The 15125-nt window shown below is 36.9% G+C and overlaps 1 protein-coding gene across 1 annotated transcript in view; it reads right to left on the bottom strand.

The window, feature by feature from the left end:
* Positions 1 to 15125, bottom strand: part of KIF6 (kinesin family member 6) — a gene marked incomplete at its 5' end in the record, with an annotated part of 207295 nt that overhangs the window by 15972 nt on the left and 176198 nt on the right. Inside the window, one exon of the mRNA XM_010006127.1 lies at positions 13504 to 13554. Within this exon, the coding sequence (XP_010004429.1) occupies positions 13504 to 13554 (51 nt within the window). The remainder of the gene's footprint in view (positions 1 to 13503; positions 13555 to 15125) is intronic.

The following is a 15125-nucleotide window of genomic DNA, read 5'->3' as shown; positions in this document are numbered from 1 at the left end:
TTCAATGTAAAGGAAATACCTTAAGAGTAGCCTAACATAAACTAAGAAAGCAGGTTTGGATTTCCCTATCCTAGAACAGGGCTAGTTGGCATGCAATACACAAAATGCTTATTCTGAGAGATGGCAAAACAGTCTTTCCATCACGGGTTTGTATGTTCTGCAGTGAAAGGAAATGTGAAGTTACCTACTACTATTACAAGTTTCTATTTCTAGGATGAATAAGAATAGTGTAAGGTTTCCAAGAAAACATATTTAACCTTTTTAACTGAAGACAAATGAAAGAAACAAAAGATTTGCTATACAATGCATGCAAGTTTCCATCCTGACTATTATTTCTGCCAAGAAAATAAATTCTGTGTCAACCTGTCATGAGGCCTGAGGAGTACACCCTCTCTTCAAGGAGAGGAATTCTGTCTGGAACAAGAGGGCAGTAATGACCCCTCTTTGCCTGACAGAATGTCAGCTGAAACCATTAATCTTTTGTTGTAGCACCCTGTAGCTTAATGTAGGTGAAGCTGAAAAGCATTTTATTTCATTTAGAGTACTTAGGTCAGGCATGTTAATACAGACAGTCATGATGAACAAAGCCCATGCACAATTCTCATTTCATACACTGAAAGGCTTTGCTGGAGAGGGAAAGGTGAAGACATTTGTGATGGAGTGGATACCTGCAAAAGATTAAAAAATAAACTGCTTGGAATGTTGAAGTGAAAGTGCAAGCCAGGAGGTGGTGATGCAAACATCACAGCAGAGGAGATGCTACAGCAGTGGCATCATATAACAAGTTATACCCAAACACAATAGATAATAAGAAGGGTTTAAGGAAAGCAGTAAACCTTGTAATGGTTACAGAGGAATCAAAATTTTCTGATTCGTGAGATGTCAGCCTCTGGAGTAGTCATAATGTGGGAAAGCACAGAACTTGTGGGGTGACACCGCAGAGCTCCTGAGGCTTCACACTGGTTCTGACCTTCATGAATACACAGCATCCAGGCTTGAGAACAATGTGCTCTTGTGGAACAAAAATAAATTATTTATGTCACTGCCTCCCAAGTGAGCCACGGTTGTGGATCATGTGAGCATCCTTAATACGTCTCCATGCAAAGCCAGCCAGACATAGCTTGAGCCATCTTCAGCAGTAGTTAAAGGGGACACTCCTGAGAACACTGACGTGTTCCTATTTAGACAAACTTCTATGGTGTCTGAGCTCAGAAGGTAGCATCTCTAGGCACTTATAGTAAAGGAAAATAATACAGAGTGGAAGACAGTAACATTGTAAAATATTGATGCTGTTTCTGAAGTGAGGACTTCCCTACATGAAAACAACACCAAATTCTGCTGGTCAATACAGAGTGATACAAGGGCATAATATTGCAGCTTTCATTTCCTAGTTTATCTGGACATCTAATACTTGGAAAAATATTTGTCACTAGCTCTAACAGGGCAGATGACCTTAGGCAGAATTTTGTCACTTACATATAAAAATACCAAGAAAAATGCTTTTCTGCTGCAGATTACACAGTGTAGAAGAGCTTATATAGTTGCCAGTTACCTTCAATAATAATAATAAAGCCTTTTATATGCCCCAGCACCCTCAACCCTAAATACAGCTATGCCCATTATCTCAAGCAATATACTGGTGACAAAACAAGAAATACAGCTGTGGGCAAGATGAGCAGCACAAAGTTTTTTATATGTACAGAATAGGAAGAGTTGAGTACACTGTAAGTTGATGGGGCCTCAGCAGCAAAATCAGCATTGGATGTTTCATCAAGTAATTGGCTAAAAGTTACACATCCATCACTCTGTTTCAGTCATAAAAGCAGAAGAGAACTGATCACAATGTTGTAAGTCAAGTCTAGGACATGCCTTCCTGGATACTGCTTTCTAAGTTCTCTGGTGTCTTTTCTCATGCTGTTGCAGTCTCCATTTCAGCTTTTTCTCATGCCTGCTCATTGCAACGTGTTTGCAAACTGAACAGCATTCTGCTCTAAATACTAGACCTTTTTGAATCTGCCTACTGTAATACATCCAGGCTCTCTCTTGATGTTCCAAGCAAAAGATATCTATGGTCTGGTAGAATGTATTTAAACCCTTTTGTTTGCTGCTATTTCAGCCTTCTCATTCCTTGCTACTTCTTTTCTCCCCTTACCTTTCCTGAATCACTGCAGTGGCCTCTTTCTGCCCCTAGGCTCCTGCTGCTGCTGCCTTACAGCCTCTCCTCCCACCAGCCCAAGCAATTTCAGCTACACCTCAAGCTAGGAAGCCAAGGAAGAGGTTACTGACTCATTGTTTCTCATGCCTGATGTTAGTATTCTTCAGGGTGCAGGCTTAGTTACTTTAAAATAATATGACAGGAACAACTGAGCGAACAGACAGTAAAACAGAAAATGTAACATTTGCTCACAAATTTAAGACAGCTACTTAAGAAGAAATATTTTCTTTTTGCTACAGGTTTTTATTCCTCTAAAGAGTTGCTATTTATTGTATGTATCTGCCTGCACAGGCAGAAACAGAAAATATTTATTAAAACATCAAATAATTTTATCTGTGTATTGACAGTGTATATATGAAGTATATATATGAAGCTCTGGCAAGGGGGTTGGACTAGATGATCTTTTGAGGTCCCTTCCAACCCCTAGGATTCTGTGATTCTGTGATATTTAAAACATGAAAAACCAAAAATCCATGAGACCAACTTCTGCCCATTTACATAAAATAATTGGCAATACTTTAAGAACTGCAGAGGTGCTAGTGGTGAAATAGTAACCCTCAGATATCATTTCTGCAACTGCACAGAAGAACACAAAGTGGTATCTGCTTTGTCCACTCAGGGTTGACTTTTAATTTGTTGATTGACAGTCTGTCATGTGAAACTTGATTGTACAGTCTGGGTCTATGCTTTTAGTCCATCAGCTGTTATGAGCCATTCAGCTGATGTGCAATAATCACATGCATTTTAGTGCCTCAGTGACTTCTCCTGGGAGACAAATGCAGTTGGTGCAATTTGATCCTCGATAATGAAGACCCAGGTTTCAGGGGTGCAGGAGAGGTATGATGTGCATGTTTAGGAAAGCGTTGCCTCTGCATGTGCTAGGGGTTTCTGTTGGCATGCTTCCATCTCATCCTATACAAGAGAGTTCTTTATAGCAGAAGTCAGCAATGTACTCATAAGGAATATTAGTTCCTATACATCAGTGTAACTGCACATAGAGCTGAGTGGCAAGGCTTGTAAATCTGACATTGTAAAGGACATTGTTGATCCTGCTTTTTGTTAAGAGAACTGATGATGTAAAAAAGAGATTTTGACAGAGCTACATTGAGTAGTGCAAGAGCTAGCAATTTTTATGCTTGTCTTCAGCCTGTTTTTGTTCTATATTCAAATACAACCCATTTGGTGAAGTGAGGCACAGGATATAATTGACATCAGCTGCCTGCTTAGAGTGGAAGGTGTGTTTTGCTTGAGTTGGTGCTCTCAGTTCATATTATAAAGGTTTGTGGGATTTGGATTTTTGTTTGTACCTTTCATAAAGAAGATTTTAAGAGGCATTTTAAGATATAATGGCTTTATTCTAATGAAAGGGACAATTTTGGAGCACAAGAAGCAGTAAATTTTCCAACACATTCCATATCACCATATCAACTCAGTACCAGAAAGAAAAGATAGCACCTGCTAACTGGATCACTGTTTCATAGCAATATGGCAAGCATGGATAAACCCCACTATTTCTAGAATGAGATGCCAAGTGTTATCACTATAGTTAACTGCAAGCTGGCAACAAGTTGAAACACTCTGGCAAATTCTTGTCAGAAAATTCTGCAAGAAGCTCTCTGTGACCTTAAACTTTATACTCTCTGGGGCACTCATATATTTCTTAACCTGAGCGTATCCTAGAAGCCAAACTCCCAGGGATTTATTGTCTTGTGCCTCAAATAGCATTGTGCCCAGCCTGCCAGCTGTACTTTTGCAGTCAAAGATTTTATTTTTTTCACTAGATAGTCTTGCATTTATCTGCTTAAATTTATAGTCTCTTGAAGTAACCAAACTTAGGACTCACTTCAGTATCTAGTTATTATTTTTACTGCTTTATTTATCAGCTTTGCAGCTTTTGGCGAAGTCGGGCTTTAGTGCTTTCAAACTGGAGCATATGATGTCTTTTGGGGTTTTTGAAAATGAATTACCCATCCATTGTTATTCAGGACCATCTTATAAGTAATTCTCCCCTTCCCCTCATACCTCCTCTGGGCCATGTCAATCTATGCTTGTCAATGGGCACCAGCTGTGTGTACCTTATTACAACAGCATGATGAAACTCAGGAGAAGATGAAAATACCCTAATAGATTTCTTAAAACTAGCCAGTTGGTCATGAACATACATTGAAACAAAAGATCCTGTTTTCAGCACTTCACAAGTTTATGCATGTGATTTAGGCATGGAGGATTAAAGATGTGTATTTTGTTGATTTTTATTTTTATTTTGCTAACTGAGTTTAGTAAAAGTGTCCATTGTTATGCTGTTTTTCTTTGTATCATTGTATTGTTTCTCGTTTTACTGGCTTAATATTCTGATGCACACATGGAAAGTGGAGCTATTTTTTTGTTGTTTCTGTGAGATGTTCTAGCTAAATACAGACTCACACTTCAGTTCCCTCAAGTTTCCTCTTTGAAACTAGACATCTATATATTTGCTTCTGAAAATACATGACATATGAAACAGAAGGCGTTGCCTTCACATCAGCTGCTTCAAGCCATGAAAGTTTCTGAAACCATTGTGGCTAAAAATACTCTGCTGGTTTCCAAATATACTAGTATACTGGGGGGCAAAGGGAGGGGAACGAGGAAAAAAAAAAAAAAGAAAGGAAAAAAAAAAAGTAAAAAAAACAACTTCAAATTTAATGTGTTCCATATCCAGCAGTTCATCTAGTGGAATACTAACATAGTGGGTCTTAGTTAGAAAGCCCCTATCAACTCAGATTCTTGCCTACACTTAATGCATTTTACCATTTGATTAAATGAGATAATTTTTGCATCATTTATCTTGTTCATAATATTAGAGAAAATCATACATGAAATGATCTTTCTCAACCTCCTGAGAAGGGATGTGGCTTGTCATTCACAAGTTTTGAGGCTTTGTAGGCATTCATTTCTACAACATCCCAGAGCTTTAAAGGAAAAAAAAAAAAAAAAAAAAAAAAAAAAAAAAAAAAAAAAAATGTCTCTGCTAAGTTTTGTCAAGCTTTTCCTGAAAGAAAAGGATGGAAAATACTTCTGAAGGCAATTGCTTATCATGAACCTCAGACATTAGGAATACACTGCCACCAACGTGTAGAACACAGTTGCAATAAGACAGCACCATAATTTTTGTAAAGCAATGCCTAGTCAAGACAAGAACCTGGCTGAGAACAATACAGTACAACTTTATGGAGGCTAAGAAATATGTAAGGGTGCTAAAGGTGAGAGTCACATAGACAAGACACTGGAATTAGTACATCTCAATATTTCTTGCTGGGGATTCTCAGATAAGCAGACCTACAGTTCTCAGTTCTGACAAGTGCCAGCCCTGTTGTTCATGAGCAATACACGCAGGCATGCACAGTAAATCCTGTGCTTGCAGGTCACATTTGGGAATGCAATGCACACAGCAACTGTGGGATCAGTTCAAGAAGTCTAATGCTTTCTAAAAATAATTGGTGTTTTACCTGCATTCTGCATGGAACTCTGGCTGTGGTTGTCAGCACATTAATGACAATGCACAAAAGTGTTTATTTTGGATTCTACACTGACTTTACACCAATATCATTTGAAAGAATAGTAAGAAAAGGGTACATGTTTTACACTTAACTGCTTCTGTTTCAACTGTGTATAGGTAGAGACGTGTCATGCAACTGACATGTCACTTCAAGTTAGACAATAAAAGAGGACATGTCCAGAAGAAAGAAGATAAAGCTCCTTAGACTATAAGTTACTCTTAGTTATCCTACCAGCTTACAGGGAGAGGCTACTCTGAAGCAAGAGCAGACAAGCTTAGGCCTAGAATCAGTAGACTGTGTGCATAATAAAAAATACATTGTTGCTCACTCCACCTTAAGTCTTCTTTTAGCATTACAGAATCACTCTGGTTGGAGGGATATTATACGGCTGCTTGCTTCAATCTACTACTCAAAGTTGGGTGAAAACTGAATCAGAAAGTGTTCCAGATAAGCCATGAAAAACTCCAAGGACAGAGATCCTGCAAACTTCTCCGAGTACCTCTTTCAGTGTATAGCTATCCTCATGACATCTTTTTCCTGAGATATTAATTTTAGTAGACCAAATTAGAGAACTGAGAACTTCATCTCTAGATTATGTCTTTCTTCCTTACTATTCACTAGGAGTCTATAAATAATAACAAAATTTACACTGAACTTTCAGTATTTCAGAAAAAATACTTATGGCAAGGAAGCTTACAGAGACCGCAAGCTGTTCCAACAACAGTGAAGTGGTAAAGTCAGTGTCAATAAAACTGGGAACTGGATAGCTGTGCTACAAGTTCATGACTCTTAATAAAAATATCATTTGATCCAAAGATGTCTTTGCTCTTTTTTGAGATCTGACAAGCTGAAGTGAAGCGAGTCACATGGGAAGCTTAATAGGAACACGAGTAATCTCAGAGTTTTCTTACAGGTCTGGAGAACTTTTTTGCAAAGATTTGCAGGAAAGACAAGGCTATTGAAGACACAATGAAAGATCAAACTAACAGTGGCCTCTATAATTTAGCACTGCATCTAGTAAAATCTGCTAAAAAGAGTAACAGAAAAAGCAGCAACAAAAATAAAACTACTAAAAAACACCCTTGAAAAGCTGAAGAGAAACTTATGGAAAGAAAGGTCTGTGTGCGATCAAGGCCTGAAGGGACAGGTTTAAGAAGTGTCTTGTTATTAGAATATACTCCTACAGTTCATTAATACATAATACTGGGAAAAACCCAACACATTTTACCTAAGAAGAAACCTCAAGTACTGCTTTGTGGGTATAACTGCTACTTGTCTAGCTGCTTCTTCAAATCTATGATTCTTTTTCCTAATCGTGATAATCTTTACAGAAAAAATACAAAAGCTCTTCAAGAGGTTAGAGTTCCAGCCTTGTGGTGTGCTGACTAAAAGTACTAAACAGCATGTGAAGCCAAGGGAGTAAGTCTGTTGTAACATGTAGTTATCACAGGCTAAAGAATATGCTTTTTTCCTCCAAGACAAATCTGTAAGAACTGCAATGACTTAATACCACTGCAGTAACAAGAAGCTATGAAGTTCCTCAAATCTACTTATAATATGCCATATATCTACTTATATATGTTTTCAAAATTAATTGCCCATCAGCATTTCAAGCATTTGCTTAAAAACTGATTTGGTAAATATTTCTTAAAGCACTTCCTATGTTACAATAATTTCACAAAGCAAATTCAAAAGTATCTTTATATTTGAAGAGTACAGCTCTTATTTTTTAAAAGGCAAAGAGACACGGCTTCCTGAATTTTCAGTCTGTTTTGCTATTGATATCTTTGTCTTACCAATAATGAACAATCATAATCGTTTTTAACAAGCACAACCTTAACAGCTTTCCATCAGTCTTAAAATGCAAAAAATAAACCTTCATGCAAAGCATTTCTGATTTTTTTTTCCTTTGAAATAGAGATGAAAAGAAACCCACTGTTGAAAAGACTGGCCTTGAGACCACTAGAGGCCACCCTAGGAATAAAATCAGTGCTGTGCATGCACAAGAGCAGCAAATTTACAAAAACGTCGCTGTTGCTTGAGATTTCAAGCACAAATACATAGAACAACTTAACTTACAGAAACATTGTGCATATCAAAATAGTGGATTTCTATGAGAAATCTTTCCCTTATTCTGAGGTCACTGCAAACTGACTACACTGTAGTCACATTTTACAGGTTGGAATTACATGAATCCACCTACATTATTTTAGAGGATGCATCTTTGAATGTCTAGTAGCACTCGGGACATGTTGCTTTATTTCTTGTAGTAAGAAAAAAAAAAAAGTCTTAAAATTCTGAACTTCAAACAGATTATTTCTCTAATGTGCTTCATTTAGACCATACATAAGATATCACTTTTTAGCACCAGGAATGATGGTCTTAAAACAGGCCATCTATCATTCTCCATGAACTGCGTTGGATTTGTGTGGGAAAACACAGATTGCCACTTTCCTCAGCTTCTGTCATTTTGTGATTGAAAACACTTGTGTCTCTTCATTTCACGGCATTAACACAGATCAAGACTCTCTCCTGCTTCATATGAACAGAGTTAAAAGGCATCTCAGTTACAAGCTGTAAAGCAGTGAAAGAAACTGAGCTCATTTTATTTACACATGGATTTATTTTTATTAAACATGGATTTATTTAAATAAGAGATTGATAAAAACCAGCAGTTTGGAAGTGCTGTGTGCTTTCCATTCACACAGTTCACAGCACGAGTTCAAGACAGTTATTAATTATTAGTCTAATTAATGTTACGTATGGCTGTAGCATGCTGCTATGGTTGCAGGGAGAACCACCATACACTTCTTAAACACACCTTATATCCTCTCTGATGAAAAACCACGGTTGCCCAGCTTTTCTGCTGGCATGGTCTATATTAGAAGCATTCAAGGTCTTGTTGAACAGGGCTTTGGACAACCTAGTCTAGTGAGAGACGTCCTTGCCCATGGCAGGGGGGCTGGAGTAGATCTTTAAAGGTCCCTTTCAAAAAATATCATTCTGTGATTCTATGGAATCTCACTCTGGATGACCAGGAGCAGCAGTTCCCAATGTAGAAATGTGTCAATTGTTTCCTAACACTGGCTGGATTATTCCTGCAGTTGTACCCTCATGCATTATAAAGCATTGTCTGTCCCTGCTTTATTCTGGTGCTGAACACACTGTTCTTTCATTTCTAATCAAGAAAAGGTGAGGAAGCAGAATGAAACAATATTAAGAAACACATAGCAGGGCAGGAGCAAGGGCATAAACTGATACTAATATTTTTTAAACGGGTAACTCAAAATGTAGGAAAAGATGATGTAAAAAATCCCCCAATATTATAGAGGGAAAAGAGATAAGAAAGCTCCCTACTTTTTCTTGAAACAAATGTGTGTTACAAATCCAAATATAAATATAACAGATGCCAAAATCCTTGCTCTCAGGCTTTTGCCACTCTAAATCAAATGCTGGTATGCATCTTCGGGGATTTAAATATATCTGTTATTTCTGACTCACCTAGTAATTTATTTTTTTATTTTTTTTTATGAGGAATGAGCTTTTTCAAAGAAAGTTTGTTCAAAAAAGGACTTGGAAACAGATCTTTAAATAACAGCAGAAATATAAAATTTCATTTCTAAAAGCTGTTACAAAACCTGGGAAAACAAGTTTGGTTGTTGGTTTTTTTATTTAATAAAATGTTGATAAAATTGGGCCTTAAGGCTGAAATCCTTACAAAAGATGCAGATTCATAACAAAGAATGAGTATTTGCCATCTTTACCCATGTTAGATTGTACCTATTTTTTTTCTTTTCAAATAGTTCTACAGAGACAATGGACTTGGACAGAAAGATTATTTTGGTCCCAACAAACTTCCCCAGAAGCAGAAATGTTTTGTCATCTCTAGATGTTTTCAGAAGAATCTCAAAAGAGCTGATAGATTGCTACTAGCCCAGATTTCAAAACTTACAAAAAAGGAGAAGGGAGGTTCATGGAGAACAATATGAATAAGAAAAATATTTGAAATGGAAAGCTGCAGAACTGCATGTCAACCAAACTGATGAAGTAACTGCAATTATTGATAATGAGAGGGGACATGCTGTGCTGAAGATGCTACTTCACCGGCCACAGATTCTATCACTCATGTTAATTTAGAAAACATGTTTCATACTGCTGATAATGAATGACCCTTCTATGTATGAAGCTTTGTTAGGATCTCTTTGAAGCTGGCTGAATAGCCTGCGGGACTCGAAAGTTTAGTAAACATTTCTGCTGGTATGGATGGATCACCCAGGAGTCTGTTCAAGGGTTCTCCCTAACTTCCAAAGCTTACCCAACAGAGGCCTCTACTCAAGATAGAGTTGCATAGGGAAAACTGTGCTAGTATCAGCTCAGTTGCTTCTGTTATGAAAGGTTATAGTAAAAAATGTGCTTTTGCTAATACGGCTGCATCCCCATAGAAATATCTTCCCATTAAAATATGTCTTTCCCCATTGCTGGTAAAAACTGTAACAGCAGCCTGATTGTCTGTAATCACGTATCAATGCAAAACTGGAATAAGATGATAAAGAATCAGCTCCTGTATTTTTACCAAAATGCTAGTTTAAAGCATCCTAAGATAGTCCTTCATTGTAATAATATAAAATATGTGTTTTCCTTCTACAACACTGCAAATCCCAGGGAAAGCTTCTATTTTCACCCTCTTCTTTCATTTTTTCCACCCAGAAACATGCTGGTGACCCAATGTTTTTGCTCTGTCAATTCTGCAATAGTGTGCATATTATTTAATTTTAAAGTCTGTGTAAAATTGGAGGTAAGCATGTCATTTTGAAAGACCTTACTGAATAAAAGATGTTATTTGCATACTAAGGTATTCTTACAATTAACAAAGATTAAAGTCACCCTGAGAGTGAATCCTTGCAGTTTTACACAATAAATTTGATGTTTCTGGTTGTGTCCCAAAAGACAAGGAGCACTCTCTTGCCTTCAATGAAAACCTTCCATGTATTTGTGTCCTTTGTTAACTTCCAGCATATGGTGTTTTAAAAGAGATAGCTAAAAACAATGAGCTAAGTAGTGGAGTTTTCCTTCAAGAACTCCACATCTTAAGCATAGCCATGGGGGAAACTGATCTACACTGTTTAAAATCCAACCAGAATAGCTTCTTAAAGGGTTTTAACCATAAAATGCTTTAAGTTAGGGGGGGAAAAAAAAAAAAGAAAAGAAAAGGCAGCTGCAAGATGTTAACTTGGTTTCTAACTGAAACAATGGTTTGTTTTATTTCATGTTGGGATTTCAACAGACTCTTAATTAGACTTTTTACCATGCAGTTTTCATTTTAAAATATCTTGATGACATTCTGGTGATCAAGAAGATCCTGGGAGACTTGACACCTGTTACTCCTTGGAAGAACATTCATCTAAAAAGGCAGGCAAGCAAATAACACTCCCCAGCTCACAGAATAAGTATTAAGTCAAAATATCCAGATATTTAAAAGAATAATGAAGGGGGGAAAAAGTCTGGAAAATACTCTGTGCGGTCCAGACTTAGTGATGATAAGCAGACAGCAGTGCTCAAAACAAAAGCCAAAAAACACATGGGTTGCCTGCTATGTTGTGGAATACCAATAGAATATTTACAATGTGAAAATGTAGCTGGTAAAGTCAATACTATGTCATTTCCTAAGGACATGAAAAAATTATACTTACCTTTTTTATGAAAAGCAGCATAGATAATTATTAAAAACAGCATTTGCAATAAACTTTTCTATACAGAAAGAAAATCAGTACAAGAACAGATGTTATCATGCAGATTGAAACATGCAGTAAGAATACATCACTCCTTTTTTTCAAAACATCGAATAAGGAATTCTCATAAACAGCACTGTTACGATTCATCTTGATGCTAAACTTCTTAAAGAGGTATAAAATTAGTAAATAGTATTAAAAACTGGTTTGAATTAAAGAAAGAATTCCATGCTATACTCAAGACATGACCTTTAGACTGAACTGCAGATAACAAGAATAGAATAGAACAGAACAGTTAGACAGGTCTACAATGATCATCTAGTCTGAACTCTTGAGGCCTGACCATGTTAAAGTAATTTATTAAGGGCATTGTCCAAATGCTTCTTAAAGGGCAGCATTGACCAACTCTCTAGGAAGCCTGTTACAGTGTTAGACCATGTTCTTGGTAAAGAAACAGTTCTTAATTTCAAGAACCTCCCCTGATGCAGCTTTGAACCACTCCCATGTGTCCTGTCAATGGATACTAGGGCAAGGAGCTCAGTACTTTCTTCATTTCCTTTTCTCACACTCATCAAAATAAGCTGCGTTTGACTCCTGGGTTTTATTGAATCATAGAATTGTTTTGGTTGGAAAATACCTTTAAGATAATCAAGTCCATACAACTGCCAAGTCTATCACTAAACCATGTCCCTAGGCACCATTTCTACATGTCTTTTAAGTACCTCCAGGGATGGTGAATCCACCACTTCCCTGGGCAGCCTGTTCCTGGGCCTGACACCCCTTTCAGTGAAGAAATTTTCCCCAATATCCACTCTAAACCTCCTCTGGCACAACTTGAGTTGGTTTCCTCTTGTTCTGTCACTTGTTACTCGGGAGAAGAGACCAACACCTACCTCACTAACACCTCCTTTCAGGTATTTGTAGAGAGCAATAAGATCTCCCCTCAGCCTCCTTTTCTCCAGGTTACACAACCCCAACAGCATGACATGGACACCATTTATTTCCATTGCTGATTTTTAAATAAAAATAACAAATGGATCTCATCAACAGAGCTTGAACTGCACAGGTAAATTAGTAAGGAGAAGCTATATTGATATTCTGCAGTAACCTATTCTTCTGCCTTTTGGGAAAAAAGAAAGGCCCAAAATTCTCTTATTAAGAGACAAATACTGTTCACTGTGCTATGCATACAACCATTGACTATAATCTGTTCTAAGTTATCTCCATCTTACTTGTGAAGAAGGTTCGTGAAGGCACATTTTGGGAATCTTCTATGGATCTAAGTGAGGGGGACAAACTTTTATTGCCCCAGCAGTTTTCTGTCAGATTTTAGCTGAAGTTTACTGTCCCAAAAGTGGAATTCACATATGAACGCTCCTAGGCTGTCTCAGTACAAAGTCAGTGGAGTCAGCTTAAAGAATCTTAAACCAAATTTGGATGACTTTACACTTATGTGAACAACTTAAGACACTTTCAGCTTCACAGCTGTGTCAACAGAAACTGCAAGAAATAACTTCTCAACTTCTATAACTAGATGTGAAAGAAATGACCTGTATATGCCTTCAGTCCCTCTTGGAGTGAGAAAAACTGAAAAAGATGTTAGACAGACCGTACCAACATGGCTAGAAGCTCAGTCTCAGGACAAATCAATGTGTATTTATGGGAATACAAATCAGACTCATCAGAAAGAAAAAAACAAACAAACAACACCCTAAAAATCAGGAGAGATTAGATGTCTCTGTACTTGTTCTGACCACCCTGAAAAGAAAGCAAGCCCATACCAAGCCTCCAAACTCAAGAATTCTGCATTATTTTTCTCACCACCTATAAAATCAGATGTTATTTAAGCCAAATCTCTGGCAAAGTTCACAGACCCTGTGTTCATTATGGTATGGACTATTGTAGAAATACTGTGGCAAAAACTGTCACAGAAAAGACAACCTGCCCAACAATCAGATTCAGCCCTGGGAGAGAGCTTATTGTCCTATTGTATCCTATTGTATCTGAAATGTTTTGCTCTTACCTAGAGCTGCTCTCTGAATCCGCCTCTGGGTTATTTCTCCTTTCAGATGGTCTGTAAAAGACACAACATGCAAATAGTAAGAATTCAAAATATGAAAAATCAATGAAGTCATTGTTTATTTCCCAACGTTTGGACTCCCTGTGCTGCTGGCCAATTTAAGGGGATTTTTGTAACCCCCAGGATAAGTAGTGTTCTGAGCTATCTCCTCACTACTGTAAGTAAACAAGTAGGCACAATTTGCCTCTACATATCCTCAGATTTAACTTTGTCCAGTAAGAAGGACTGAAAATAAAGCCATTTACTGTCAAGCACTTTCACAGGCTAATGATCCCCTGCTGCTACAGACAAAGGACGTCCAAGTGAGGCTAGAAGACATACAGAATTTCAAGTACTTGTTCAAACACACTTACAGGCACTAGCAGTGGAAATGAGATATTAGGACATCCAGTCCTAATTTGTTCCCTACAGTCCATTTTTTTCCCTATTTGTCCAGCTCAGTTTTAAATACCCCATGTGCTAGAGCTTCTGCAAGTTCTATTAGTCAACAGAACTCACAGTGTAGATGTCACTGGTGTTCAATTGAAATTTTTATTTCATTTCATTATCTCATTCTTCCTAGTTAAGCTCCCATGCTCCATATAATTCACCTTTACCCTTTCCTTAATTTTCTCCATGATCTATGACACTGTTCCAGTTCACCAATTATTTCAAACCATAATTAGATTACCACATGGGAAGCCATTATTCATACATTTTAATGAAACCAATAAAGGAAAAACATAACCCTAAATGATGCAATTTCAGCAGTATATGTGTTCTAAGGGAGGCTGGGATTATATCTTTCAAGTTTTCAAATTCAAACAACTTCTAAGCAGAGAACTGTTCATAATCTTTACTAAGCTATACATCTGGATACCAGGAAAAGGAAAAAAAACAACAAAGTAACAAACCATGCTGGATTAACTTTTTTTTTTTTTCCCAAAAGCTGTGATTATGTATATTATATTAGCACACATTCTGAATTAAAAATAACCTTTTGCTTAAAAGTGAAGACTTACAGAGTAAGCTACTCAGAGCAAATTAAGTAATTAAAAGCTGTCAAATGCTTAACTGGAAAATGTGAAAAACTTTTAAAATTCATAGGTCATGAGAATTAGACTGTTCCATGAGCATTAAAGAACCATGGAAAATTAAACTTCTTTGAGAATTACGATAACAATTATTAAGTATTTTTTAGCATTTTAGAATAGGCTTTATATGCAGTATGTTGCAGTGTAACAGCCAGGTTATGTTGTTTTGAGTGGTTTTAGAAAACAAAACAAAACAAAAAACACTACCTACTCTTTGTCCATAAAAATAAATAAATAAATAAATTGCATATTCTTATTTTTCTGCATGGGAATTTTTAATTTTTTTTATTATTTCTATTTAGACCAATGAATTATTCTGTACTTACAGTTATCTGGAAAACCAAGAAAAGCCTTCAGCTACTGAGAAACAGGTGAACTGAAAGAACTAACCACACCTGTCCCATTTATACCAAATAAATCCTCCATCTCAGCTGTGCTAACACTCAACTAAAAACCCATTCAAGTAAGTAAGATTCTGATTTCTGTAACTAT

Source organism: Chaetura pelagica, unplaced genomic scaffold (assembly GCF_000747805.2).
Source record: "Chaetura pelagica isolate M959 unplaced genomic scaffold, ChaPel_1.0 scaffold271, whole genome shotgun sequence".
NCBI classification, from domain to species: Eukaryota; Metazoa; Chordata; class Aves; order Apodiformes; family Apodidae; genus Chaetura; species Chaetura pelagica.
Note: the sequence above shows the minus strand (reverse complement) of the source record. Positions and strands in the feature narration are given on the sequence as shown.